The 27,530-nt window shown below is 40.5% G+C and overlaps 1 protein-coding gene across 1 annotated transcript in view; it reads right to left on the bottom strand.

Annotated features, from left to right (window-relative positions):
* The window catches only part of rgs14a (regulator of G protein signaling 14a), a 33,300-nt gene extending 8,329 nt beyond the window's left edge, over window positions 1–24,971 (bottom strand). Inside the window, exons 1-9 of the mRNA XM_062994457.1 lie at window positions 24,836–24,971; window positions 15,499–15,668; window positions 10,142–10,234; window positions 6,000–6,143; window positions 5,751–5,894; window positions 1,513–1,591; window positions 1,295–1,398; window positions 963–1,166; window positions 760–854 (exon numbers count right to left, since the gene is read on the bottom strand). Coding sequence (XP_062850527.1) covers window positions 760–854; window positions 963–1,166; window positions 1,295–1,398; window positions 1,513–1,591; window positions 5,751–5,894; window positions 6,000–6,143; window positions 10,142–10,234; window positions 15,499–15,668; window positions 24,836–24,971 — 1,169 coding nt within the window. The remainder of the gene's footprint in view (window positions 1–759; window positions 855–962; window positions 1,167–1,294; window positions 1,399–1,512; window positions 1,592–5,750; window positions 5,895–5,999; window positions 6,144–10,141; window positions 10,235–15,498; window positions 15,669–24,835) is intronic.
* Window positions 24,972–27,530: the final 2,559 nt, after the last annotated feature.

The raw sequence follows: 27,530 nt of genomic DNA, 5'->3' as shown, positions 1-27,530 counted from the left end.
TATTGCTGCTGTTTGAGTTGGTCATCTTCTAGACCTTCATCAGTGGTCACAGGACGCTGCCCATGGGGCGCTGTTGGCTGGATATATTTTTGGTTGGTGGACTATTGACAGTACAGCAGTGACAATGAGGTGTTTAAAAACTCCAGCAGCGCTGCTGTCTGATCCACTTATACCAGCACAACACACACTAACACCACCACCATGTCAGTGTCACTGCAGTGCTGAGAATCATCCACCGCCTAAATAATACCTACTCTGTAGTGGTCCTGTGGGGGTCCTGACCATTGAAGAACAGCATGAAAGGGGGCTAACAAAGCATGCAGAGAAACAGATGGACTACAGTCAGTAATTGTAGAACTACAAAGTGCTTCTATATGGTAAGAGGAGCTGATAACATGGACAGTGAGCATGGAAACAAGGAGGTGGTTTTAATGTTATGGCTGATCGGTGTATGTGTATATGACAAAGGCATTCTAGTAGGCAGCATTTTAAGGCATCTAAGAATTCGAACAGCCTTCTTCTTGGGGGCGTGCACAGGATGACGTAAAATGCTGTCTATGTAGAGCTCACTAGGTTTTCTGACAGACCCTATTTATCCATCCATCCACCCACCACTCACGTTCACCTATCTGTCTGGCTATTTACTCATCATTTTATAGCTGAAAGCAAAGCATATTTAATTAAGACATGGCTTATTTAGATGATGACATTTTTTAAAACAGCACTGGCACCTTATCACTGTTAAAAAGGTGAACTTACATAAACGTTACTCTAAGTTCAAGGGAGACCTGCTGGTCCTGAAGGATAGAACTGTCCTGGTCCAAGGAGAGAGGCTGCTGCCGGGGACACACATTCTACACAAGACAAGACAACACAGACAATTCAGCTGCTGCAGGAGTTTAATGTCCATTAATCTATAAATTATAGCACAAGAAGAGCAAACAAGGCCGTGTCTGAGTGACCTTGTCCTTGCCATGAAAGTAGATGATGATGTCTTTCATTGGGAAGCCTCTTTTTTCACACAGACCACTGAGCATGTCATGCAGAGGGAGGCCGGGCCGAGCCGGTGCCAGGCTAGCAGTTCCATCGGGCAGGTATACACAGCAGTACTTATCCGCTCGAACAGATGAGTCTGGCTCTGACCCTGTTGGACTGGAACTGCTATTCTAAAAGAGAATGAGAAAAGCACAGAACAATACCAGTAAATAATAAATATTATAATTATTTACATTTTATTTAAAGCCATTTGACTGTATTAAAATGTTATAGTATTGTAGGTTCATTGCCTATACACCTCTGATCTGCCAAATGTTGATCCCAGCTCCAAACTGCTATTGGATTTTACAGACATTAGAGACTCAGGTCTAGCTCCTGTGGACTTCCGATACGTCCCATCTGCTAAACCACACATACACAAATACGTGAATCACTGATATTTAGCCCAGTAGTCAGACCACACTGACTACTGTGGGGTTTTCGCTTAACTGGTATTCATATTTAGTCCTGCAGTACCTCCCCATGATCCTCTCTTCTCTAGCTTCTTCTTCCTATTGGTTTTACTGTCTGATGCTAGACCCTTGATGTCTGTGCTCTGTTTAAACAGCAAAAAAGGAAAAAAGCACATGCCTTTGCATTTAATTTATGCATTTAATTGCATTTATATCTATGTTATGAACATTTAAGATGAGTTATTGTTTTCTCTCTTTACAGTCTTGTATCTACAAAAAGCCCATTTCCAGAAAAGCTGATACATTTTGTAAAATGCAATAAAACAAAAATGTAATTAACCATAACATTAAACCACCTCCTTGTTTCTACACTCACTGTCCATTTCATCAGCTCCACTTACCATATAAAAGCACTTTGTAGTTCTACAATTACTGACTGTAGTTTATCTGTTTCTCTGAATGCTTTGTTAGCCCCCTTTCATGCTGTTCTTCAATTGTCAGGACCCCCACAGAGTAGGTATTATTTGGGTGGTGGATCATTCTCAGCACTGCAGTGACACTGACATGGTGGTGGTTTGTTAGTGTGTGTTGTGCTGGCATGACTGGATAGTTTTTAAACACCTCACGGTCACTGCTGGACTGAGAATTGTCCACCAACCAAAAACATCCAGCCAACAGCGCCCTGTGGGCAGCATCCTCTGACCACTGATGAAGGTCTAGAAGTTGACCAACTCAAACAGCAGCAATAGATGAGAGATCGTCTCTGACTTCACATCTACAAGGTGGACCAACTACGTAGGAGTGTCTAATACAGTGGACAGTGAGTGGACACGGTATTTAAAAACTCCAGCAGCGCTGCTGTGTCTGATTCACTCATACCAGCACAACACACACTAACACACCACCACCAAGTCAGTGTCACTGCAGTGCTGAGAATGACCCATCACTTAAATAATACCTGCTCTGTGGTGGTCATGTAGGGGTCCTGACCATTGGAGAACAGGGTGAAAGCAGGCTAAAAAAGTATGTAGAGAAACAGATGGACTACAGTCAGTAATTGTAGAACTACAAAGTGCTTCTATATGGTAAGCTGATAAAATAGACAGTGAGTGTAGAAACAAGGTGGTGGTTTTAATGTTTTGGCTGATCAGTGTATTTAATTGAACTTTTCTATAAATAACAAAAGTAAAAAAATTGCCGTGTTTTCGCTGACCAAACTAATTATATTTTGTAAATATTAAGTTCAGACTTTCATGCTGGCAACACACTTAAAAAAAAAGTTTAGGACAGAGGAATGTTTACCACTGTTACATCACCTTTTCTATTAATTACAGTTTTTAATCATTTAGGGAACTGAAGATACCAACAGCAGTTTAGCAATTTGCCCATTCTCGCTTGATTCAAGACTTTAGATGCTCAACAGGCCATGTCCATATGTCGTTGCCATAGTCTAATTCTCCTCATGCTGACCTAAACTACAGGCAGTCAAGCACACACACTGTGTCCACAAAGCCATGCTGCTTTGGCAGGTAGCCCATGCTTTGGGCATTGGTGCACCCCATACCAAGACAGATGTGTGTAGTCTTTCAATCTTAACCTGGTGGTGTTTTTGCACGAGTAACTGATGAATGGCTCTCTCTTTGTTTTACTCTTAACACCATGTCAGCTACTATGGCTATTATCATGGCTGGATAATAGGTTCAGTCTTTAAATGTCAAGGTAGTGGTCGATTTGCTTTTTTATGTGTGTGTGTGTGTGTGTGTGTGTGTGTGTGTGTGTGTATAGTGGTTAGTGTTTGTGTATCTATGAGGGTGTGGAGTTGAATTGTTTTTTCATAACTTGTATGATGCTTCTAGCTGTATTTATATTACAATGATGTTCTGAAATGCTCCCAATCCAATGTGCCTATATTTAATCATAATATTCTGAGCATTTCTCAGTCCCTTCTAAGGGCTTGAAGGTCATGCACATTTAACAGTGATTTCTGGCCTAACCCCCCATGGACTTAGATTTTTTCAGATTCCTAAATCCATTCAAATATATGGTGAAATCCCTAAAATATTTGCAATCCTGTGTTACTAATTGATCTTTTTTATTTTCATTTATGCATTTTCTCCCACTTTTCCCCAATTTAGCGTAGTCAATTTGTCTTCCACTGCGGGGGATCCCCGATTTCAGTTGAGGTGGGTATGGTGCTGCTCACACCTCCTCCGACCCACACACAGCCCGTTTTCACCCGTGCATTCAGCTCAGGTGCCTCTCTATCTGCTAATCAGGGTCCTGACACAGCATTTGAAGACCCCACCCACATAATCCGGTCATCCCGCCTTAGCAGAAACGTGTCTGTGCAGGCACTGACAATTATGCCCTCTTAGAATCTCGGCGCTGGTGTGCTAGCGGAATATCCCGCTGCGCCACCCGGGCGTCCTAATTGCTCTTTTTGAACTACACCAAGTGACAGATCTCTTCTGAAGTGTGGCAACAGGTGGTGAGCCATGACCCAGCCTGTGTGGCAAAGGCTTAAAATGAAGATCCACCAAAAGGTCAATCATTACACCCTCACTTGTAACCAATTTACCAATCTTAATGTTTTAAAACAGCTTAACAAAAAAAAAAAAAAATCATGATTGGGCAAAGTAGGAGTGAAACATTTTGTAGAACAGTTGAGTGTGTTGCACCTGCATCACATTAAAATATAATTGGGCTTTTATGACTCCCAGGGACGATGCAGAGATATGTATGAATGTTTACCTACATAAAATCATTTAATTACCATTAGTATTGTATTAGCATGATTGTCTTTGGATAATATACTTGGGAAAATTGAAAATTGCTTAGTTTGAGAAATAAATGATAATATAAATATTTAAATTGCATAAAAAACTGTAATACAGGAAAATTAATTAACAACAAGCATGTTAAGAGATTATAAATAACTTTTTAAGATGGTAGGAATGAATTGGAAAGACAAAAATGACACTAAACTGGGATGCTCTATTAAACCAAATAAGGTTTAAAAAATGTTCCCCTGACTCTAATCTTGTTTACGATTTGCGATTGAGGTTGCAGGTTTTGATACTAATCTAGCAGGAGATGCACCTAATTCTAAATGTTTACTCAGGTGTTACTTTGGTGTTATCTTGGTTTTCAAACCAATGATCCACTGTATCAAGTACAGCTTTTATCTTGTTGGTATAAAAACCTGAAACCACATCTGCCCTTATACACTAATCAGCCACATTAAAACCACCTCCTTGTTTCTACACTCACTGTCCATTTTATCAGCTCCACTTACCATATAGAAGCACTCTGAAGTTCTACAATTACTGACTGTACTCCATCTGTTTCTCTACATACTTTTTAGCCTGCTTTCACACTGTTCTTCAATGGTCAGGGACCCCACAGGACCACCACAGAGCAGGTATTATTTAGGCGGTGGATAATTCTCAGCACTGCAGTGACACTGACATGGTGCTGGTGTGTTAGTGTGTGTTGTGCTGGTATAAGTGGATCAGACACAGCAGCACTGCTGGCGTTTTTAAATACCATGTCCACTCACTGTCCACTCTATTAGACACTCCTAACTAGTTGATCCACTTTGTAGATGTAAAGTCAGAGACGGTCATCTATTGCTGCTGTTTGAGTTGGACGTCATCTAGACCTTCATCAGTGGTCACAGGACACTGCCTACAGGGAGCTGTGGGCTGGATATTTTTGGTTGGTGGACTATTCTTAGTCCAGCAGGGACAGTGAGGTGTTTAAAAACTACATCAGCATTGCAGTGTCTTATCCACTCATACCAGCACAACACACACTAACACACTAACACACCACCACCATGTCAGTGTCACTGCAGTGCTGAGAATGATCCACCACCTAAATAATACCTGCTCTTTAGTGGTCCTGGGAGAGTCCTGACCATTGAAGAACAGCATGACAGGAGGCTAACAAAGCATGCAGAGAAACAGATGGACTACAGTCAGTAATTGTAGAACTACAAAGTGCTTCTATATGGTAAGTGTAGAAACAAGGAGGTGGTTTTAATGTTATGGCTGATCAGTGTAAAATATGGCTTAATTTATACAAGAATACAAGCCAACATGGAAAGGTTAGCATAAAACTACCAATCTAGAATCCATATAAGCTCTTTAACAAATCTCTAATATAACTGTTTTGAAGTTTGACACTATGAGACTGACCTATATAAAAAATTGAAAAGTTATGCCTAAATGGTCACTTTAATTATTTGAAGAGTATAAAAACGTGAATAAATAAATAAATAAATAAAACAAAGCAGTTTACCTTTCGGTCATTGGTAGGAGTGAGGCACTTTTGGGAGTCAAGCATGGGGAGCGGGTGTCCCTCAACACTGGCAAGCGTGCAGCTACGATAAAGTGGAGAACGCACAAACCTTGCATAGCTATCAAACTTCATGAGCTTAAAGATCTGCTCAGAGACAAAGAAACAACACATGAAAAAGTGTGTGAACAAGGGAGGGATAAATCTTAATCTGTTACCTATACCTAGTTAATGCAACATTGTGTTGTGTACCTGTTGCTGGGCTTTGCTGAACATATCAGGTGTAGGTTTGTCCAGGTCACTCTCATTAGTGCGAGCAGTGTCATCTATATTTATAGCGTGGAAGGAATTATCAGACAGATAGAGCTCATAGATGGCATGCGCCTCTTTCTTTAGCTAGATGCAAGCAGAGGGAGAGGTAAGCAGAGGTCAGAGCATAGGAGGCAACAGTCTGTCCCCATTAATTAATGATAATTAGCTTCAATTAGACTAAACACGTTTTTTAATACGTTTTACAGATAAACACAGATTATGGTCTTGCTCCGAAATATCAATTAAATCTGTCTGCTTGTTAACTTGCATCTGTTTTCAAACCGGATCAGTTGTTGAGTATGTTTTTTTTTAATATAAAAATCATTTTAAATCATTCAAACTACTTTGTTTAGATAATATAAGATTTATTGATCCCCTTAGTGATGCCAGACAAACTGCATACAATGTGTACACCATGTTACAATGTCTTGCAATTTATTATTACAATGTCAATGGATTTTTTTTTTTTTTTTTTTGAAAAGAACACAAAATATGTAGTTCCAAATTATTATGCAGAATTCATTTTTTGAAACCATTCAATGGCTCATAATGAGTCATATTATTTTCAAAAGAACTGTTATTTGCTGCATGCCCAGATCATTTTACAAAAAATAAACTTAAATTAAAAAGTTTATATTTCCATACCAAGTTACATACACTATATTGCCAAAAGTATTCCCTCACCAGAAGAGTTAAAGCTGTTATAGCTGCAAAGGGTGGCCGACATCATATTAAACCCTATGGATTAAGTATGGGACGTCACTCAAGTTCATATGCGTGTGAAGGCGAATACTTTTGGCAATATAGTGTATATGTGAGCTTGGCAGTTGCCAGGAAAACGGTACTTGTCTGAGGTGCATAGTGCGCCGAGGTCGCCAACTTTCTGCAGAGTCAATCGCTACAGACCTCCAAACTTCATGTGGCCTTCAGATTAGCTCAAGAACAGTGTGAAGAGAGCTTCAAGGAATGGGTTTCCATGGCAGAGCAGCTGCATCCAAGTCTTACATCACCAAGTGCAATGCAAAGCGTCGGATGCAGTGGTGTAAAGCCACTGGACTCTAGAGCAGTGGAGACGTGTTCTTTGGAAAGTCGAATCACGCTTCTCCGTCTGGCAATCTGATGGACGAGTCTGGGTTTGGCGGTTGCCAAGAGAACGGTACTTGTCTGACTGCAATGTGCCAAGTGTAAAGTTTGGTGGAGGGGGGATTATGGTGTGAAGGTGTTTTTCAGGAGTTGGGCTCGGCCCCTTAGTTCCAGTGAAAGGAACTCTTAATGCTTCAGCATACCAAGAGATTTTGGACAATTTCATGCTCCCAACTTTGTGGGAACAGTTTGGGGATGGCCCCTTCCTGTTCCAACATGACTGCACACCAGTGCACAAAGCAAGGTCCATAAAGACATGGATGAGCGAGTTTGGTGTGGAAGAACTTGACTAGCCTGCACTGAGTCCTGACCTTAACCTGACAGAACATCTTTGGGATGAATTAAAGAGACTGTGAGCCAGGCCTTCTCATCCAACATCAGCCTCACAAATGCGCTTCTGGAAGAATGGTCAAAAATTCCCATAAACACACTCCTAAACCTTGTGGAAAGCCTTCCCAGCTGTTATAGCTGCAAAGGGTGGGCCGACATATTAAACTCTATGGATTAAGAATGGGAGTCACTCAAGTTCATATGTGTGTGTGTGAAGGCAGACGAGCGAATACTTTTGGCAATATAGTGTATGTGAGAGCCTTTCCTTGAGTTGATTTTAACAACTCTCTTATCCTATAAACTTGTAAGTCCATGTACAGCTTGTATTCCATTTGAGGATGCCAGTACTGCCTCCCAGAGCTGCCGTTTTGAGGTATACTGATTCCTTTTAAAGATGCTCCACAGGTTCTCAATAGGATTGAGGTCAGGAGATGATGGTGGCCAAACCATGATCTTCTTTCATGCTCATAGCAACTAAAGAGTCAATGGTGTTTCGTTCAGGTCATTTTAACAACCTCAGGGACCCTAAAGGAACCTACGATTTCACTTCCCAATATTCGGCCCAAATCATCACTCTTCCACCTCCTTGCTGACGTCACAGTCTTGTAGGAACAGGGTGGCCGTTCACCAGTCATCCAGAACTCTATCCATCAGGACCTTCCAGTATAGTATGGCAATCATCGGTGAATAAGGCACCAGCAGCTTCAAATACATGTTTGCTGCTCATAAGTGGATTTTTTTACAAATGCCCTTTTAATAAGATTATTTGTCTGACAAAAACTTTCCTTACTTGCCTTTATCAGATCACCTTTATTGCATGAGAACTGTGACTTGCTTAATAAATGTGGAAGTCTCTTTAAGTAACTTTCCCTTTAACCATGATCATCCAGCAATCTAATTAACAAACCTGTCTGAGATTGATACCAGACATCTAAAAAGATGAAAAATATAACAAAATCATATAAATATTTCACTTGCATAATAATTTGGAACACAATGTAGTTATTTACACTAAATAGTTCCCTTGTAAAACAAGTAAATGTACTTTCTTATATTTTATTATTAATATAATATATAAATGTAAATATGATTCAAATATTACATATTGTAATACAATTGTTATTGAGCCTTTGTAGTGCACTTATATATACAGTAGATCCTCGAGTTACAAACGGTTTACCATACAAACATTATGTATTAAAATGTCCCCGTAGAAGATGCAGAGAAAGTGCAGTTTTTTGTTGTTGTATAATTACTCCTGCCAGTAGCTGTCACTGTGTATCATGGACATTGAGTAATAGATAAGTTTTGAGTTTGAGAAGAAGGAAGTTATTCTTTCGTGAATTTACACCTACAAAATACAACGCTATTGAAATAAAGAAGGAAATAAAAGAGAAATATGAGTCATTGTTGTTTCTGGTAGATACAATGTATTATGGTGTATGGTACGGTATGGTATGGTTAAGACATTAGAGAGGTTAGGTAAGGGGGAGGTTTGGGAGGTCTGGCACAGATTAATTCTATTTACATTATTTTTTATGGGAAAAATAGGTTTAACTAATGAACATTTTGACTTAAGAACAGCCCTTCGGAACCAATTAAATTTGTAAGTCAAGGGTCCACTGTACATTAGAAACTGTTATTAAGAACATACAGTGCGATGAATGGTCATTGGTTATAGGGTCAGATTGTTTATTGTAAGCCCTGATAGCTGCTGGAATGAAGGACCTGCTATAGCGCTCCTTATTAAACAGGAGGTAGAGGAGTCTGGTGCTAAACAAGCTTGTTAGAACCCCTACAAACTCATGCAGTGGATGTGAGGTGTTGTACAAGATGGATAAGAGCTAGGCTATCATCCTCCTTTTTTATCAGGATGTTTGGCCATGTTTTGAGATGTTGACACACTTTAAATAAGTGGCAAGTGTGCCGTTTAGAAAGAGTTACCATTCTGCCATGAAACGTTGGCCGTTCTGTGAAAAACTTCAAGAAGTATGTGAATCACTCCAAACCAGACGATGGCAAAACTGTGCATTGCATTAACTTGACTCACAGTTTATACCATAAAGAACTTCCAACACAGCATGCAGAAGTAATCCTGATCTGACAACTGAAAACATTTTTAAAAAACAAGGATTGAGAAATGGTGTTACTGGACTTGGTATAATCATTTACATTTTCAGCATTTAGCAGACGCTTTTATCCAAAGCATGAGCAATTGAGGGTTAAGGGCCTTGCTCAGGGACCCAACAGTGGCAACTTGGTGATGGCGGGGCTTGAACTGGCAACCTTCTGTTTACTAGTCCAGTACCTTAACCACTGAGCTATCACTGGTATCACCAGTAATCATACTCTCAAATCCTTTGTATTTTTTAATAGTGCCATTTAAGATTTGTTTTAATTTTGGAAGTCGGTTTATAGTGCTTCATGCAGTAATTAGGCACCCAAAGAAGAATGCAATAATCATGTTTAAAAATATGTAATCCACAAGGGTTATTTTTTACTCGCATTTACTTTGTTAAAAATGAAAAGAATAAAACCATTTTTTATGTGTTTTATGCCTGTGTATGTGTCAAGGTAATGTTGCATTTAGAAGATAAAATATGTCATACCTCATCCAGATTAGTAGGTGGGATCTTTTGAAACTTCTCACATGCTTGCCAGAAGAGGATGTTTTCTGCACTCACCTCTGATTGGAGAAAAGCCTGGGGATCACATTAAGTGTAACAAATGAGATAACAATCCTACACAACCTGACAATTCCTGGCCTGCCATGTATAAGACTTCTGCAATTTAATTATTTTCTAGTTTGGTTAAATTAAATAATCAATAAATTTATTTTATGAAAAATTACATTATACAATATATTTAAACAATAATAAACAGTACATCTGTAAAGCTACATTACTCTCCTCTTGTTTGTCCAGCACATCCCACAGATGCTTGATTGGATTGAGATCTGGGAAATTTAGAGGCCAAGTCAACACCTCAAACTCGTTGTTGTGCTTCTCAAACCATTCCTGAACCATTTTTGCTTTGTGGCAGGGCGCATTATCCTGATGAAAGAGGCCACAGCCATCAGGGAATACAGTTTCCATGAAAGGGTGTACATGGTCTGCAACAATGCTTAGGTAGGTGGTACGTGTCAAAGTAACATCCACATGGATGGCAGGACTCAAGGTTTCCCAGCAGAACATTGCCCAAAGCATCACACTGCCTCCGCCGGCTTGCCTTCTTCCCATAGTGCATCCTGGTGCCATGTGTTCTTCAAGTAAGCGACGCACACGCACCCGGCCATCCACGTGATGTAAAAGAAAATGTGATTCATCAGACCAGGCCACCTTCTTCCATTGCTCCGTGGTCCAGTTCCGATGCTCAGGTGCCCATGGTTGGTGCTTTTGGCAGTGGGCAGGGGTCAACATGGGCACCCTGACTGGTCTGCGGCTATGCAGCCCCATACGCAACAACATGAGTTCCTGGCCAAATTCCACATTATGCTTATTATTAGAAGTAAAGATAAACCATTACAGAATGTTTTTTTATTAATTTAAAAATTAATAAAAAAATGTTTCTTTATATTTAAACTTCGCTCATTTTTTAACTATAGTGCAATAGATCGTCATATCTCGTAGACCATCATCTGGTACATTAAGTACATTTTGCATATTTATGCACAGTTTGCTTTATACATACACTCATAATTTATTTTGCAATATACACCGACCAGGTATAACATTATGACCACTGACGGGTGAAGTGAATAACACTGATTATCTCTTCTGTCAAATCTAAGGATTTGAACGAGTTCGACAAGGGCCAAATTGTGATGGCTAGACGACTGGGTCAGAGCATCTCCAAAACTGCAGCTCTTGTGGGGTGTTCCCGGTTTGCAGTGGTCAGTATCTATCAAAAGTGGTCCAAGGAAGGAACGGTAATAAACTGGCGACAGTCAAGGCTCATTGATGCACGTGGGGAACGAAGGCTGGCCCGTGTGGTCCGATCCAACAGACGAGCTACTGTAGCTCAGATTGCTGAGGAAGTTAATGCTGGTTCTGATAGAAAGGTGTCAGAATACACAGTGCATCACAGTTTGTTGCGTATGGGGCTGCATAGCCACAGACCAGTCAGGGTGCCCATGCTGACCCCTATCAACCACTGACAGCACCAACAGTGATAAAGTGAGAATCGGAACTGGACCACGGAGCATTGGAGAAGGTGGCCTGGTCTGAGGAATCACGTTTTCTTTTACATCACGTGGCTGGCCGGGTGTGTGTGCGCGTCACATACCTGGGGAACACATGGCACTAGTAGAGTCCATGCCTTGACGGGTCAGGGCTGTTTTGGCATCAAAAGGGGGACCAACACAATATTAGAAAGGTGGTCATGATGTTATGCCTCATCGGTGTATCTTATAAAGTAATTCATTGATTATTTAATGTAACCAAACTACAAAATAATTCAGTTGCAGAAGTCTGGACAACATTTCAGTCGCTATGAACTTGACTTACTAGGCCTTAAACATGGCAGGCCAGGAATTGTCATTAGAATGAATAAGCTGTTGAAAACTCCAGATTGTATGAAATTACCTGATGCTAATGAGCTAATGAGATGTGAAACCTAATGTGATGATTCATATTAAGACAGATTTTAAATGTTTTGACACATCAGCTTGCAGACAGCAATAATGGAAACTAAGAGAGTTGAGGTAATATCAGGAAAACCAAGAACACTCCCAGACAGAATGACTTGTGTGTCAGTCACAAAGGCAAAGCAAACCCCCTTCCTTTCCTAATGAAAGATAAGCAGTTGCATTAAGGTTTAGCAGGTTTGGTGGTGGTGCTCTGTTCTGTGAGCAATGCTGGTTGCACAAACATGTTCTGCATTGAGTCATTAGATGGAAATCTTCCATCCAGCCCCCCCCCATGAAAATGAATATTGAGCAAGTGGTAGTTCAGCGATTAACATACTGGAACAGTAATCAGAAGGTTGCCGGTTCAAGCCCACTGCCACCAAGTTCCCACTGTTCCCTTAAGACTTAATTGCACAAATTGTATTCAGTCATAATTGTAATACGCTGTGGATAAAAGTCTGTTGAAAGTTGTAAATATAAACATCTGAAGTATACAAAACATTGCTCTTAGAAGAATGCCCCCTGGTTGATGTCCACTAGAGCTGTTCCCGACACGTCCCACTGGACGGAGACTCCAGGGATTCAGGACCCAGTGGAAGGATTCTCTCACAGTTGACTTGGGAACGTCTGGGTATTACCCCAGGGGAAGAGAAGTCTGAGCTGACCTTCTCAGCCTGATTCAACCGCGATGCTCACCAGGAAAAGCAGATGGAAACTGAACTGAACTACACAAGTCAGAGGTTTTTTTTTCCTCAGCACACTAGACAATGGCAGTTGCAGCAGATCTAGGCACACTACCATGTATCAGGCAGAGCAGCATTAGTGAGTGAATAAGAGCATTTCTTCAAAAAGACATTGGACGCCACATTTTATATCTTTTAAACAACTTTGTTTAAAGAAGTTACACAATATGATAAACTCCTAAGTAGATTTTGAGTATTTAGTTAAAAACACATTAATCTCATTCATAGCAACATTATTTTAACCGTCACCTTCTAACTGTTCTGTTTCTGTTCACATTTACTTATTTTAAAAAGTTTAAAACTAATAAATTCAAGCTAAAAAACCATTAACGTTAAACTAATATTAGAATCATATTTAATTTTTTTTCCTCTTTTTCTCCAATTCTTTCCCCCAATTTTCTCCCCTAATCTAGTTGTATCCAATTACCCTGATTGTGTTATGCTTCACCTCTACCGATACAACCCTCCACTGCTGACTGAGGAGCTTAACAATGGACACGCCCCTTCCGACACACGATCAGTACCGACTGCCTCTTTTCACCTGCACGAGGCGAGTTCATATGTGGATCAGCCTTATGATCAGGGTTATTTCCCAACTCAGTGCAGGCACCATCAATCAGCCAGCAGAGGTCGTAATTGCACCAGTTATGAGGAACCCCGGTCTGGCTTTCCCATCCCTGAACAGCAGCCAATCGTTGTTCAGATGGCAGAGCGGAGATTCAATACGATGTATTCGAAAACCCAGCGCTGGTGCGCTAGTGTGTTTTACCGCTGCGCCACCAGAGAGGCCATCATGTTTAAATTTAATATTAATTTAAATATTAATTTATTCATTTAAAATTAGCCGCTTTCAAAGTTTAACACAATGTATAATTTACATTATAATTAAATGTACAAGGAAATTATTATAGATGTAAGGAAGTTTAGAATGGGATGTTGTGGAAAGGGAAACCTCTTTCAAATATCTTGGAATCTGTATCTTAGAGGAGCTATCCTGGTCTATTAACACTGAATTTGTGAAGAAGGCCTAACAGTGGTTATATTGGAACAAAAGCTGTTGGTAACCTTCTATAGGTCCATTTACATTTACAGCATTTAGCAGACGCTCTTATCCAGAGCGACTTACAGAAGTGCTTCCATAGTAAATATCAGTCCAAGAATACAAATCTGCTAAAACCTGTTAGAACCAAAGTTTTTTTTTGCAAGAAATTAATAAGAGCAAAGTCAGCTTAAGTGCTTAGTAAAGAGGTGATGAAGGTTTTTAATTGTCTTTTGAAGACAGTGAAAGACTTGTTCGGATGTTCGGACAGATAGAGGAAGCTCGTTCCACCACCTGGGTGCCAGTACAGAGAAGAGCCTTGATGCTTGTCTTCCTCGAGTTCTGGGTGGAGGATCAAGTCGAGCGAGACTAGTGGCTCGGAGGTTGCGTGGTACATAGCGGGGTTTGATTAGACCACGAAGGTAACTTGGGGCTGGTCCATATTTGGCTTTGTAGGTGAGCATCAGTGTTTTAAACTGAATGTGTGCAACTACAGGAAGCCAGTGAAGAGAACGCAGCAGTGGGGTAATGTGGCAGTGTTTAGGTTGGTTAAAAACCAGACGGGCAGCTGCATTTTGAGTGAGTTGCAAGGGTTTAATAGTGAACTTGGGAGCTCCTGCCAGGAGGGAGTTGCAGTAGTCCAACCGTGAGATTACAAATGACTGCAGAAGAATCTGAGTGGCTTCCATGGAGAGAAATGGCCACATCTTCCTGATGTTGTAGGTCCACTATCGAAAGTATAAAAGCGTTCTGTATAAATGTGTGGTACCCAGGTTGTTCGGCAGCTGACAAGAAGGCTTTACAAGGGCTTATAAATTTTACCCAAAAGATTGTTGGCTGCCGTTTGCCCTCCTTGGGGGAAATCTCCCGCTTGCTTGGTCTCAGCCGGTGCTCATTTATCCTAGGTGATCTTTTTCATCCTGCTCATTTGTTCGTTCTAATGCCCTTGGGTAGGCACTTCAGGTTGATAAAAGCCCACACCACCAGGCTAAGGAACAGGTTTTTCCCCCCTGGGCCATAAGAACTCAAAATACCTAATAATAAAGTATTCTTATCTTTTCTGTATGTATGCCCTCTGATAGGCATGTGCAATTTGTGAGATGCAGTATGTATGCTTATAATTTAAGTAATGCTTAAGTAATAGTAGCATTGGTCGTTTTTAAATTTGTTGGGTAAAATAACTTGCTGTAACAACTGTCTTGGTTTAATTGGGCTTATGTTGTATTGGTCTTATACATAGGGTAGGATAGGTTTTATTGTCATTATATGGAACATATAATCAGGGTGCATATAAAAGACATATCTTTAGCTAGTATCTAACACACACACACACACTGCCTGTATATTCTGACTAATTTTAGCCCACCAATGACATGGTTACCAATTAAATATCTGTAGTAGAAGGTGACAATATTGTCAAACGTGAGCAAACACCATTTCAGAGGAGATAATCGTGCTTGTATTAGACCAAGTGTAGTGAAGATGCTCAAGTCAGAATCAAGTGTAATGAGATTAAATTAGTCAAAAGTTCAGAAGAGTTTAGGTGCGAGATTTTACCGTGAAGTAGTTTACTCCAACTGGATCCGCAAGCAGGTGTTCGAAGCCCACAGCCCAGCTGACGACCTTGTTAACTGGACCATCTTCTCCATGAGGAGCCTCTCCTCCAGTAGAAGTGCTACTCAAACTCTGACTGCTACCCGTACCCGACGACCTTGACATGTTCAGCTCTGTTTAGAGAAATCGGAAAGGTGGGGGACTGTAAAATACATTTACACCTTCATATATATCTATATACAGGTCCTTCTCAAAAAATTAGCATATTGTGATAGTTCATTATTTTCCATAATGTAATGATAAAAATTAAACTTTCATATATTTTAGATTCATTGCACACCAACTGAAATATTTCAGGTCTTTTATTGTTTTAATACTGATGATTTTGGCATACAGCTCATGAAAACCCAAAAAATCTCAAAAAATTAGCATATTTCATCCGATCAATAAAAGAAAAGTGTTTTTAATACAAAAAAAGTCAACCTTCAAATAATTATGTTCAGTTATGCACTCAATACTTGGTCGGGAATCCTTTTGCAGAAATGACTGCTTCAATGCGGTGTGGCATGGAGGCAATCAGCCTGTGGCACTGCTGAGGTGTTATGGAGGCCCAGGATGCTTCGATAGCGGCCTTAAGCTCATCCAGAGTGTTGGGTCTTGTGTCTCAACTTTCTCTTCACAATATCCCACAGATTCTCTATGGGGTTCAGGTCAGGAGAGTTGGCAGGCCAATTGAGCACAGTAATACCATGGTCAGTAAACCATTCACTGTGAGCAGGTGCCAGGTCGTGCTGAAAAATGAAATCTTTATCTCCATAAAGCTTTTCAGCAGATGGAAGCATGAAGTGCTCCAAAATCTCCTGATAGCTAGCTGCATTGACCCTGCCCTTGATAAAACACAGTGGACCAACACCAGCAGCTGACATGGCACCCCAGACCATCACTGACTGTGGGTACTTGACACTGGACTTCAGGCATTTTGGCATTTCCTTCTCCCCAGTCTTCCTCCAGACTCTGGCACCTTGATTTCCGAAAACAGTACTTTGGACCACTGAGCAACAGTCCAGTGCTGCTTCTCTGTAGCCCAGGTCAGGCGCTTCTGCCGCTGTTTCTGGTTCAAAAGTGGCTTGACCTGGGGAATGCGGCACCTGTAGCCCATTTCCTGCACACGCCTGTGCACGGTGGCTCTGGATGTTTCTACTCCAGACTCAGTCCACTGCTTCCGCAGGTCCCCCAAGGTCTGGAATCGGCCCTTCTCCACAATCTTCCTCAGGGTCCGGTCACCTCTTCTCGTTGTGCAGCGTTTTCTGCCACACTTTTTCCTTCCCACAGACTTCCCACTGAGGTGCCTTGATACAGCACTCTGGGAACAGCCTATTCGTTCAGAAATTTCTTTCTGTGTCTTACCCTCTTGCTTGAGGGTGTCAATGATGGCCTTCTGGACAGCAGTCAGGTCGGCAGTCTTACCCATGATTGCAGTTTTGAGTAATGAACCAGGCTGGGAGTTTTTAAAAGCCTCAGGAATCTTTTGCAGGTTTTTGGAGTTAATTCATTGATTCAGATGATTAGGTTAATAGCTCGTTTAGAGAACCTTTTCATGATATGCTAATTTTTTGAGATAGGAATTTTGGGTTTTCATGAGCTGTATGCCAAAATCATCAGTATTAAAACAATAAAAGACCTGAAATATTTCAGTTGGTGTGCAATGAATCTAAAATATATGAAAGTTTAATTTTTATCATTACATTATGGAAAATAATGAACTTTATCACAATATGCTAATTTTTTGAGAAGGACCTGTATATCTATATATATCTATATATATCTATATACTGTATATATACAGTGTATCACAAAAGTGAGTACACCCCTCACATTTCTGCAGATATTTAAGTATATCTTTTCATGGGACAACACTGACAAAATGACACTTTGACACAATGAAAAGTAGTCTGTGTGCAGCTTATATAACAGTGTAAATTTATTATTCCCTCAAAATAACTCAATATACAGCCATTAATGTCTAAACCACCGGCAACAAAAGTGAGTACACCCCTTAGTGAAAGTTCCTGAAGTGTCAATATTTTGTGTGGCCATCATTATTTCCCAGAACTGCCTTAACTCTCCTGGGCATGGAGTTTACCAGAGCTTCACAGGTTGCCACTGGAATGCTTTTCCACTCCTCCATGACGACATCACGGAGCTGGCGGATATTCGAGACTTTGCGCTCCTCCACCTTCCGCTTGAGGATGCCCCAAAGATGTTCTATTGGGTTTAGGTCTGGAGACATGCTTGGCCAGTCCATCACCTTTACCCTCAGCCTCTTCAATAAAGCAGTGGTCGTCTTAGAGGTGTGTTTGGGGTCATTATCATGCTGGAACACTGCCCTGCGACCCAGTTTCCGGAGGGAGGGGATCATGCTCTGCTTCAGTATTTCACAGTACATATTGGAGTTCATGTGTCCCTCAATGAAATGTAACTCCCCAACACCTGGTGCACTCATGCAGCCCCAGACCATGGCATTCCCACCACCATGCTTGACTGTAGGCATGACACACTTATCTTTGTACTCCTCACCTGATTGCCACCACACATGCTTGAGACCATCTGAACCAAACAAATTAATCTTGGTCTCATCAGACCATAGGACATGGTTCCAGTAATCCATGTCCTTTGTTGACATGTCTTCAGCAAACTGTTTGCAGGCTTTCTTGTGTAGAGACTTCAGAAGAGGCTTCCTTCTGAGGTGACAGTCATGCAGACCAATTTGATGTAGTGTGCGGCGTATGGTCTGAGCACTGACAGGCTGACCCCCCACCTTTTCAATCTCTGCAGCAATGCTGACAGCACTCCTGCGCCTATCTTTCAAAGACAGCAGTTGGATGTGACGCTGAGCACGTGCACTCAGCTTCTTTGGACGACCAACGCGAGGTCTGTTCTGAGTGGACCCTGCTCTTTTAAAACGCTGGATGATCTTGGCCACTGTGCTGCAGCCCAGTTTCAGGGTGTTGGCAATCTTCTTGTAGCCTTGGCCATCTTCATGTAGCGCAACAATTCGTCTTTTAGGATCCTCAGAGAGTTCTTTGCCATGAGGTGCCATGTTGGAACTTTCAGTGACCAGTATGAGAGAGTGTGAGAGCTGTACTACTAAATTGAACACACCTGCTCCCTATGCACACCTGAGACCTAGTAACACTAACAAATCACATGACATTTTGGAGGGAAAATGACAAGCAGTGCTCAATTTGGACATTTAGGGGTGTAGTCTCTTAGGGGTGTACTCACTTTTGTTGCCGGTGGTTTAGACATTAATGGCTGTATATTGAGTTATTTTGAGGGAAGAATAAATTTACACTGTTATATAAGCTGCACACAGACTACTTTTCATTGTGTCAAAGTGTCATTTTGTCAGTGTTGTCCCATGAAAAGATATACTTAAATATCTGCAGAAATGTGAGGGGTGTACTCACTTTTGTGATACACTGTATATATACAGTATATATACACACACATTCAGCAACTTACAGTAAAAATATATCTTTACTATCCCAGTTTTATGTATCGCCAACATTATTCGGGTTAGGTACCATGCAAGTTCAGTAATCACATGCAGCTAGGGAATTACTGGCACACTTGCTAAAGATGGGTAAAGGGATACAAATGTGTTCATATGTTAATTTTATGCTAAAAACGGCAACGTCTAGATTCTGAGGGGAAAATAAAGCGCTCTTCCACAATTCTATGATTGACGAACATGAAAAGCTTTTAAGACAGTTGCTTTAAGACGGTGAATATATAATTATTTCAGAGATGACCTTATAACCTGTCTCAGACTGACGAGTAGCTGAGGTAATAACTAATGACCTTTCTTCTTGGCATGATGTAGACACACACTCGAGTGCTCTAGAACACTAGTTAGTAGTTACTCGTTACACAAGATTAATCAGTTCACAAGGTTATATCAAACAGTCATGGACAATTTAGTATCTCCAATTCATCTCACTTGCATGTCTTTGGACTGTGGGAGAAAACCAGAGCATCCAGAGGAAACCCACACAGACAGGGGAGAACATGCAAACTCCACACAGAATGGACCTGGACCGCCCCACCTGGGGATCGAACCCAGGACCTTCTTGCTGTGAGGCAACAGTGCTACCCACTTAGCCACCGTGCCGCCAACCTTTATAATAAATGAATGAATTAATAATAAATTAATAAATAAATACATGCATACATAAAGCAGCAGCAACCAACCTTTTATTCTTGTACTTTATGGTATACATCCTAACAAGAATAACTTTATCCCAACAAGAAAAAAAGCCTAAACGATAAAACCTGTACCAAAGGTAAAGGATATTGGGTTGTTTGGGTATTTGATAATTTTTCACCATCTGTATATTTACTCAGTTCACACCCTGATTGTTTCAAACTACCTTTATTCTAGCATGCCTTTTCAAACAATTGAACCGTTGAGGTGGTGTTCAATTGTACATTTAGAGGCTTGGTGGCCCTTAAATAAACACATTTTTTTTTATCTCCAATTGTATTTCCGGGTGGCACGGTGGCTCAGTGGGTAGCACTGTTTTTGTTTTGTGCGGAGTTTGCATGTTGTCCCGGGTTTCCTCCGGCAGCTCCGGTTTCCTCCCACAGTCCAAAAACATGCAGTCAGGTGAATTGGAGACACTGAATTGCCCTATAGGTGAATGGGTGTGTGGATGTGTGTGTGTGTCTGCCCTGCAATGGACTGGCGCCCAGTCCAGGGTGTTACTGTGTGCCTTGTGCCCATTGAAAAGCTGTGATAAGCTCCAGCACCAAGCAACCCCCCCCATCCCTAATTGGACAAGCGGTTAAGAAAGTGAGTGAGTAAGTAAGTGAGACTCACTTAAATTGTAGTGCAAGATTAAGAAACACCAAAACATTGGTTCAAAACTTTTTACATTTATCCTTACCAATGTTGCCATCCCCAATTTGCTGCTGTGATAAGTTATACTTATTATTTAAACCATCTATCACATTCTCTTTTTTTAATACATTTGCAAAATTGTGGGGTTTAATCTTGCCAATTGTCTTATTCAAGCTTAACCTAAATCCATCATGTGTCCAGCAATGTCTAATTTCCACTTTCAAATCTACCAGACGTGAAAGATTAAATACATCAATCATCAGGGAAAACAAAATAACAGCAGTACACTTGAAATGTACTTACCCCCATCCGAAACCGCCTGAGTCTGCAAAAAACGAGAATACAGCCAGTGAAAAAAAAAATTGTACGAAGGAGTGTTTGAATCGAGGAAGTGAAAGGGCAAAGATGAGTACAGGATAGAACTTTTTACACAGCTGAACAGTTTTGTTTTTGAATTCCACTTTGTGCACTGGAGTTCTCAGTGGAGTGGCAGCTGTCAAACAGGAAATGAGTGTTTTTTCGACTTACTTCTCACAAGTGACACATCTGATCTCCCTCTCTTGCTGTAACATACAACTCTCAATAGCAAACAAAACAGTGCTGTTAGCGAGTTTTGCTTTTAGTATATACTATTTTTTTTTTTTTAAGTTCATACCCCATTGAAAATACAGTGTATTTTTGTGACTTGAGTGGTACATTTTTGGCCAGGAATAACTTTTGTATTGTCTGTGGGGCAAAAAAGCATTATTCCAATCTTCTTATTCTGCAATATGTGGTTAAAAATGATCACAATATACACTTATAGCACTTTTCCACTAAAAGAACTCTGTTCGGGTCTCTTCGAACCTTGATGTTTGTAGAGAACTGACCCGCGTTTACACCAATTTTTGGGAACCAAGCCTGCGTCATCAACGGTAGGCGTTACACAACGAAAGTAAAGAGTAGTAACATGATGGCGGTTCATGTAGATTACCTGCGAGCATTTGTGCTGTTGTTACAGATGTTCGTTTTTATACAAAAAGCATCGCTCAACTATTGGTGATAAGAAGACAGACGTGTTTGTCACAGTTGAGAAGTGTTTTGTGCTTTGCTCTCACCGCGACTCTTGGTGTAAATAGCTGATTTGCTCAGCGCTCGGCTTAAGGCATAAAACATCACTGAAGTTCCACGACACGAACATCCATCTGTGTGAAATAACCATCAAATCCAGTCTAAAAGCTCCACATGTATCTGTGTTTAGCTGTATTAACTTCACGTGTGGTGGTTTTGCAGCTCAGGGTTCTGAATCCGCAAAAAGCTTCACCTAAATAAAGCGTAACGTGGCTTAATGTACTAAAAGTACGACACAGAAACACTCAACTTCTCTTCGTTATTACTGGTTATAAGTGCTCTGTACTGATTAGAAGTGCTCTGTGCTGCCAAATTCATCAGTCATTGTTTTAGTACAACAAGCCATGTTATGCTTTATTTTTCACGTTAAGCGGTGTTCGTACTGTCCGGGTAACTTTTAAGGTTGAAGGTTTTAGTTACTGCAACTATATTTTCGATTATGCTAATGGATTACAGTGGCAACCCAAAACTTGACGTCAATTGGTTCTGGGTTTAAAAGCATCGAGTTTCAAGGTTTTATTTACCATAAAGATGTATGGGAAACCTGTTAATGCATTCTATGGTCCTGTGGAACTACATGTACTTTAGGCTAATGTAAAATAATGGGGTTGTTTGACACTTCAACACTAAAAACAACACAAATACAATACAAAAAAAAAAAAATACAATTAAAAGACAGAAATGCTTGATCTTGAATACCGCACTCCGTTCAGTAAAGGCGCATTCACATGAGTAGTGACAAAATAGCTTTTGAGCTTTTCTGCTGTTTTCACCGTTTGTGAATTCGCGTTTACTAAATGGAATACAGTATTCCAAGATCAAGCATCTCCACGATTAAGAAGCATAAGGAAACAATAAAGAAGTAAAAGTAAAGTGCAGGTTTTATTGTACTTTTATACTGATTTTTCATGTGTATTTCAGTGTTTTTAAATAGACTTCTTGTACTAAAACAACGAGGGAGGAATTTCATTAGTGAAGAGAACTTAGGAGCAGTAATAATTAAGAGAAGTTTAGTGTTTCTGTGTCGTTCGTTTAGTACATTAATCCACGTTACGCTTTATTTATTTATTATTATTTTTATTTTTTTTTAATGGCAAGCGTCTTAAACTCGGAAAACGTGATTCTCACAATTTGTCAGAACCCCCAGATATAATGCAGATTAGTCTCATATACGCACTTGAATGACGTATTCCCGCAAGCTGAGCACTGAACAAAGCGACTGTTCATTGTTAATTTGAAATTAAGTAAATACTTTTTTTTTTCTTTAAAGAAACATCGAGTTTAAGGGGACAAATTTCTCCACGAAGGTGTCATTTTAAAGATTTCGAGTTAAGGGGACGTCGAGCTACAAGGTACCAGGTATTGTCTTTACTTATTTTTAAGCCCATTATTACCAAGAATTATACCAATAATTATGGAAAACACTATGTCAGAATGGTTGCCACTTAAACTTCTGCGATTTTATGGAAACATTTTTAGTGCATTGAAATGTTCTTTTTTTGTAAGCAATTCAGATCATTTTACAGTAAAAACATGCTTAATAAATAGACTAATTATAGCTATTGCACATGATGCAGTCTGAGACCATTAAAACAATGATTTTATTGACTGCATAAATATCACTAATCAATAAACAATTACTTAAATAAATAAGAAATTTAGGTAGACAGGCACTGTTACCATGATTAAAATATGATTTACTGGGTAGATCTATGGTGAGGTGAAAAAAAGAAAGACGCCAATAGAGAAAAGTATCATTTTTGCTTTCAGTTCTTGTCTGACTGATGTATTCTCATGTCTGTGTTCATTAATCCAACTGTATTCTTGCTTCTATTCAGCATAAATAATATTTGCTGTTTAGTTACGATTAATTTAATCTCCTGTCAGACATCATAACATTTCAAGCATTTCAGTTTTATCAGCTCCACTTATAACACCATATAGAAGCACTTTGTAGTTCTACAATTACTGAATGTAGTCCATCTGTTTCTCTACATATTTTTTTTTAACCTGCTATCACCCTGTTCTTCAAATGGTCAGGACCCCCACATGACCACCACAGAGCAGGTATTATTCGGGTGGTGGATCATTTTCAGCCCTGCAGTGACAATGACATGGTGGTGGTGTGTTAGTGTGTGTTGTGCTGGTATGCTGGATCAGACACAGCAGCACTGCTGGGGGTTTTAAATACTGTGTCCACTCACTGTCCACTCCATTACACTCCTACATAGTTGGTCCACCTTGTAGATGTAAAGTCAGAGATGATCGCTCATCTATTGTTGCTGTTTGAGTTGGTCATCTTCTAGACCGCTGCCGTGTCTGATCCACTCATACCAGCACAACACACACTAACACACCACAACCATGTCAGTGTCACTGCAGTGCTGAGAATGATCCACCACCCAAATAATACCTGCTCTGTGGTGGTGCTGGGAGGGTCCTGACCATTGAAGAACAGCATGAAAGGGGGCTAACAAAGCATGCAGAGAAACAGATGGACTACAGTCAGTAATTTTAGAACTACAAAGTGCTTCTATGTGGTAAGTGGAGCTGATAAAATGGACAGTGAATGTAGAAACAAAGAGGTGGTTTTAATGTTATGGCTGATCGGTGTATTTTGATACTGCAGCAATTAGGAGTTGATTTAAAGGCCAGCTGACTGGTGCAGTGTAAGAATTCTCATTATTTAGCTTAATTATTTTACAAACACTATATTGCAGAGATAAGTAAACTTATAAAAATGAGAGGAAAGATTTAAGACAGGTTTCTGCATCAGTCAGCAATAAACATCCTACCATGCTCTGTGCAGTGTATAAAATGCTGACTCAGACTTCTGAAATAATTCAGAACTATTCTCCAGGCATTTAATCGAAATTAGTGAAGCAGAAATCACAGACTTTGGTTTGGAAAAAATAAATAAAATTAGGAGGGGGTGATGGTCAAATAAGTTTTTCTTCACCTTATTCTCACTACATGGGCAATGGCACATGTGGCACACACCGAAAGGATGATAGAGGCTTAATGATTAGTCAATGTTATGCTCTTCACAGCATAACAGAAGAGCTCTTCTCAGCTTCCTCAAAAACTCCTGGTGAACTTCTACCGCAGCACCATCGAGAGCATCCTCTCCAACTGCATGACTGTGTGGTACTCCAGCTGCACAGCCTCAGAGAGGAAGGACCTACGTCGGGTGGTCAGAGCGGCGGAACGTATAATCGGGACCGAACTCCCCAACTTGGACAGTGTTTACAACAGCCGTTTACAGAACAAGGCCGACAGAATCAGTAAGGATGCAACACACCCTGGGAACTATCTTTTCCCTGTTACCATCTGGGAAGCGGTACAGAGCAATTCGTGCACACACGAACAGACTGAGAAACAGCTTCTTCCCAAGAGCTGTGGCCTCCATCACCCCTCCCAACACCTCATAGACTGTGAACTTGAACATTGCATATTTGTACATCTTCTTACAACCATTCTCTCACTCAAGCATAAAATCATCATTTGATTTGTGTCTGATCCACTCATACCAGCACAACACACACTAACACACCACAACCATGTCAGTGTCACTGCAGTGCTGAGAATGATTCACCACCCAAATAATACCTACTCTGTAGTGGTCCTGGGAGAGTCCTGACCATTGAAGAACAGCATGAAATGGGGACAACAAAGCATGCAGAGAAACAGATGGACTACAGTCAGTAATTGTAGAACTACAAAGTGCTTCTATATGGTAAGTGGAGCTGATAAAAATGGACAGTGAGTGTAGAAACAAGGAGGTGGTTTTAATGTTATGCAGTGTATATTGAATATTGAATTTAAATAGTTTGCAAAGACAAGTGCCCACAATTTACATTACATTCTTAGGACAAAAACTAAGCCAAGATGTCCAAGAAACTGTTTGTGGATCCCCACAATCTAATTGTGGCAAGACATAAATCAAGGCAAGGATATAAAACAATATAAAAGGCTGCGAATGTTCACAGGACCACAGTGGCCTCAATTATTTTGAAATGAAAGAAGGTCAACAACATTAAACCCTACCAGAATTGGCTGCCTAGTCAAATTGGGCATCCGGGCAAAAACTGCTTCGCTCAGGAAGTTAAAAGAACCCAAAAGGCTAAAAGCTTTAAAAGCCCTGAGCAAAAATGAGAAAAGCTGTTCGATAACCATCTCTGCAATAAAGTCAGAAAGTGCTGATTGATGGAGTACTGCAGAGTGGCAAGACGGAAGCCATTGTTGAGTAAAAGGCATGAGACAGCCAACCTAGAGTTTGTCAAGAAGCATGTAAAGGCAACAAGAGGGAAAATGTACTGTGTGGTGAAAAATAGCCAGCATCCCTGTAAATCATGACGGTGGCAGGATCATGCTGTAGAAATGCTTCTTTATATTAGGGACAAGGAGACTGGAAGATTTTCTTGAAGATTGTTCATCTACGTGGCTTCATTAATCTTTTCATCAAGTTTTACCAAACAGCTGTCTGGATATTGTCACTGCTTTCCACCTATTCATCCAAGAAAAGCTAATCCAAGACACCCAATCACCAAATATTATTTGGGTTATGAACCATTTAGCACTCATAGGACTGGTTTAAGCATTCAATTTGGTGGTTTAGGCTTTACCGGGTTTAAAAAAAAAAAAAAAAAAAAAAAAAAGAAAAAACAAACATGGTCATTGATCACTGGGTGCTGTTTTTTGGTTGGACCACTATTCTCTCATCATTGACAGACATAGATCCACTGAAAACGTCTAAAGTGGCCAGTAAGGATAAAGACTGCAGCTAAGGCGCCTAGGTGGCGCAGTGGGATATTCCGCTGAAGCACCAGCACCGAGTTTCTGAACTCCCGGGTTCGAGGCTCAGTGTTGCCACCGGTCGACTGGGCAGCATCTGGCGGGCATAATTGGCAGTGCCTGCAGCAGATACTAATTGGCCACCGTATCTGCAGGGTGGGACAATGGGTGTGTTCAAAAACTAGTAAGCTGCTTTACTGTCTTACTGCCTACATAGGCAGCTGCCTCAGTAGAGAGGATTCTAATAAGTCATTGACTTATAAGGCAGGTTATTCAAACGCACTACTTAGACAGCAATAAGATCAAGTTTCGCTTACTAAGCTAACACAGTTAGCATCTTGCCATTCAAACCAATGGGATGGGGTGGCACAGCACGCTAGCATGTCAACTAACTAACGGTTAAATTCGCTGACACGCCCAAACTTGCAAATAAATACAAGTTTATACAAATTAAAAATCAATAATTATTTATTTACATTTGAAAATAACTCAGTTCGTTTCTCCGCACAGTCCGCCATGTTTTTTTTATTTTTCTGTAAGAGAAGAGCTACCGCACTGAATGCTGGGATTGCCTTGATCACTAAGGACCGATGCTCACTCGTTCCTGAAGATGCTCACTCGTTAAGATGCCTAACTAGACAGCTTATTAAGGCATCTAGGATTTCGAACAGCCTCCTTCTCGGGAGCACACATAGGATGACATAAAATGCTGTCTATGTAGAGAGCGCACTAGGTTTTCGAACACACCCTATATGCGGGTGGGTGGGTCTTCATACGCTGTGTAAGGACCCTGATTGGCAGAAGAAACGCCGATGCAGGAAGCACGAGGGCTGTACACGTGTAAAGAAGGTGTGGGCAGCGGCGTGCTCTCCCTGGATGCAAATCTGGAGTCTGTCAGCAACTGAAGACAATTTGGAGGCGTTAAATGGGGAGAAAAATGCATAAACATTTTTTTAAAAAGACTGCAGCTAAATCAGCCCCACAAATATCAGATTGCCACTGTAGGGCCCGTAAGCAGGGACCTTAATTTTAAATCATAATTTTAAGACGCTTTGGATAAAAGCATCTGCTAAATGCCACAAATGTAAATGTAAAGCATCTCTTCAGATTTCAAAATCCATGCTTGTAGACTCAACTCTTCAGATTTCACAGGTTTATTTATGGAGTTTAGGTCAGAGGACTTGGAAGATCTTTGCAAAAAAACATGGTCAGTCAATAATGAAAGAAT

The sequence above is a fragment of the Trichomycterus rosablanca genome, chromosome 1 (genome assembly GCF_030014385.1).
Source record: "Trichomycterus rosablanca isolate fTriRos1 chromosome 1, fTriRos1.hap1, whole genome shotgun sequence".
NCBI classification, from domain to species: Eukaryota; Metazoa; Chordata; class Actinopteri; order Siluriformes; family Trichomycteridae; genus Trichomycterus; species Trichomycterus rosablanca.
This window is presented reverse-complemented; position numbering and strand designations above follow the sequence as displayed.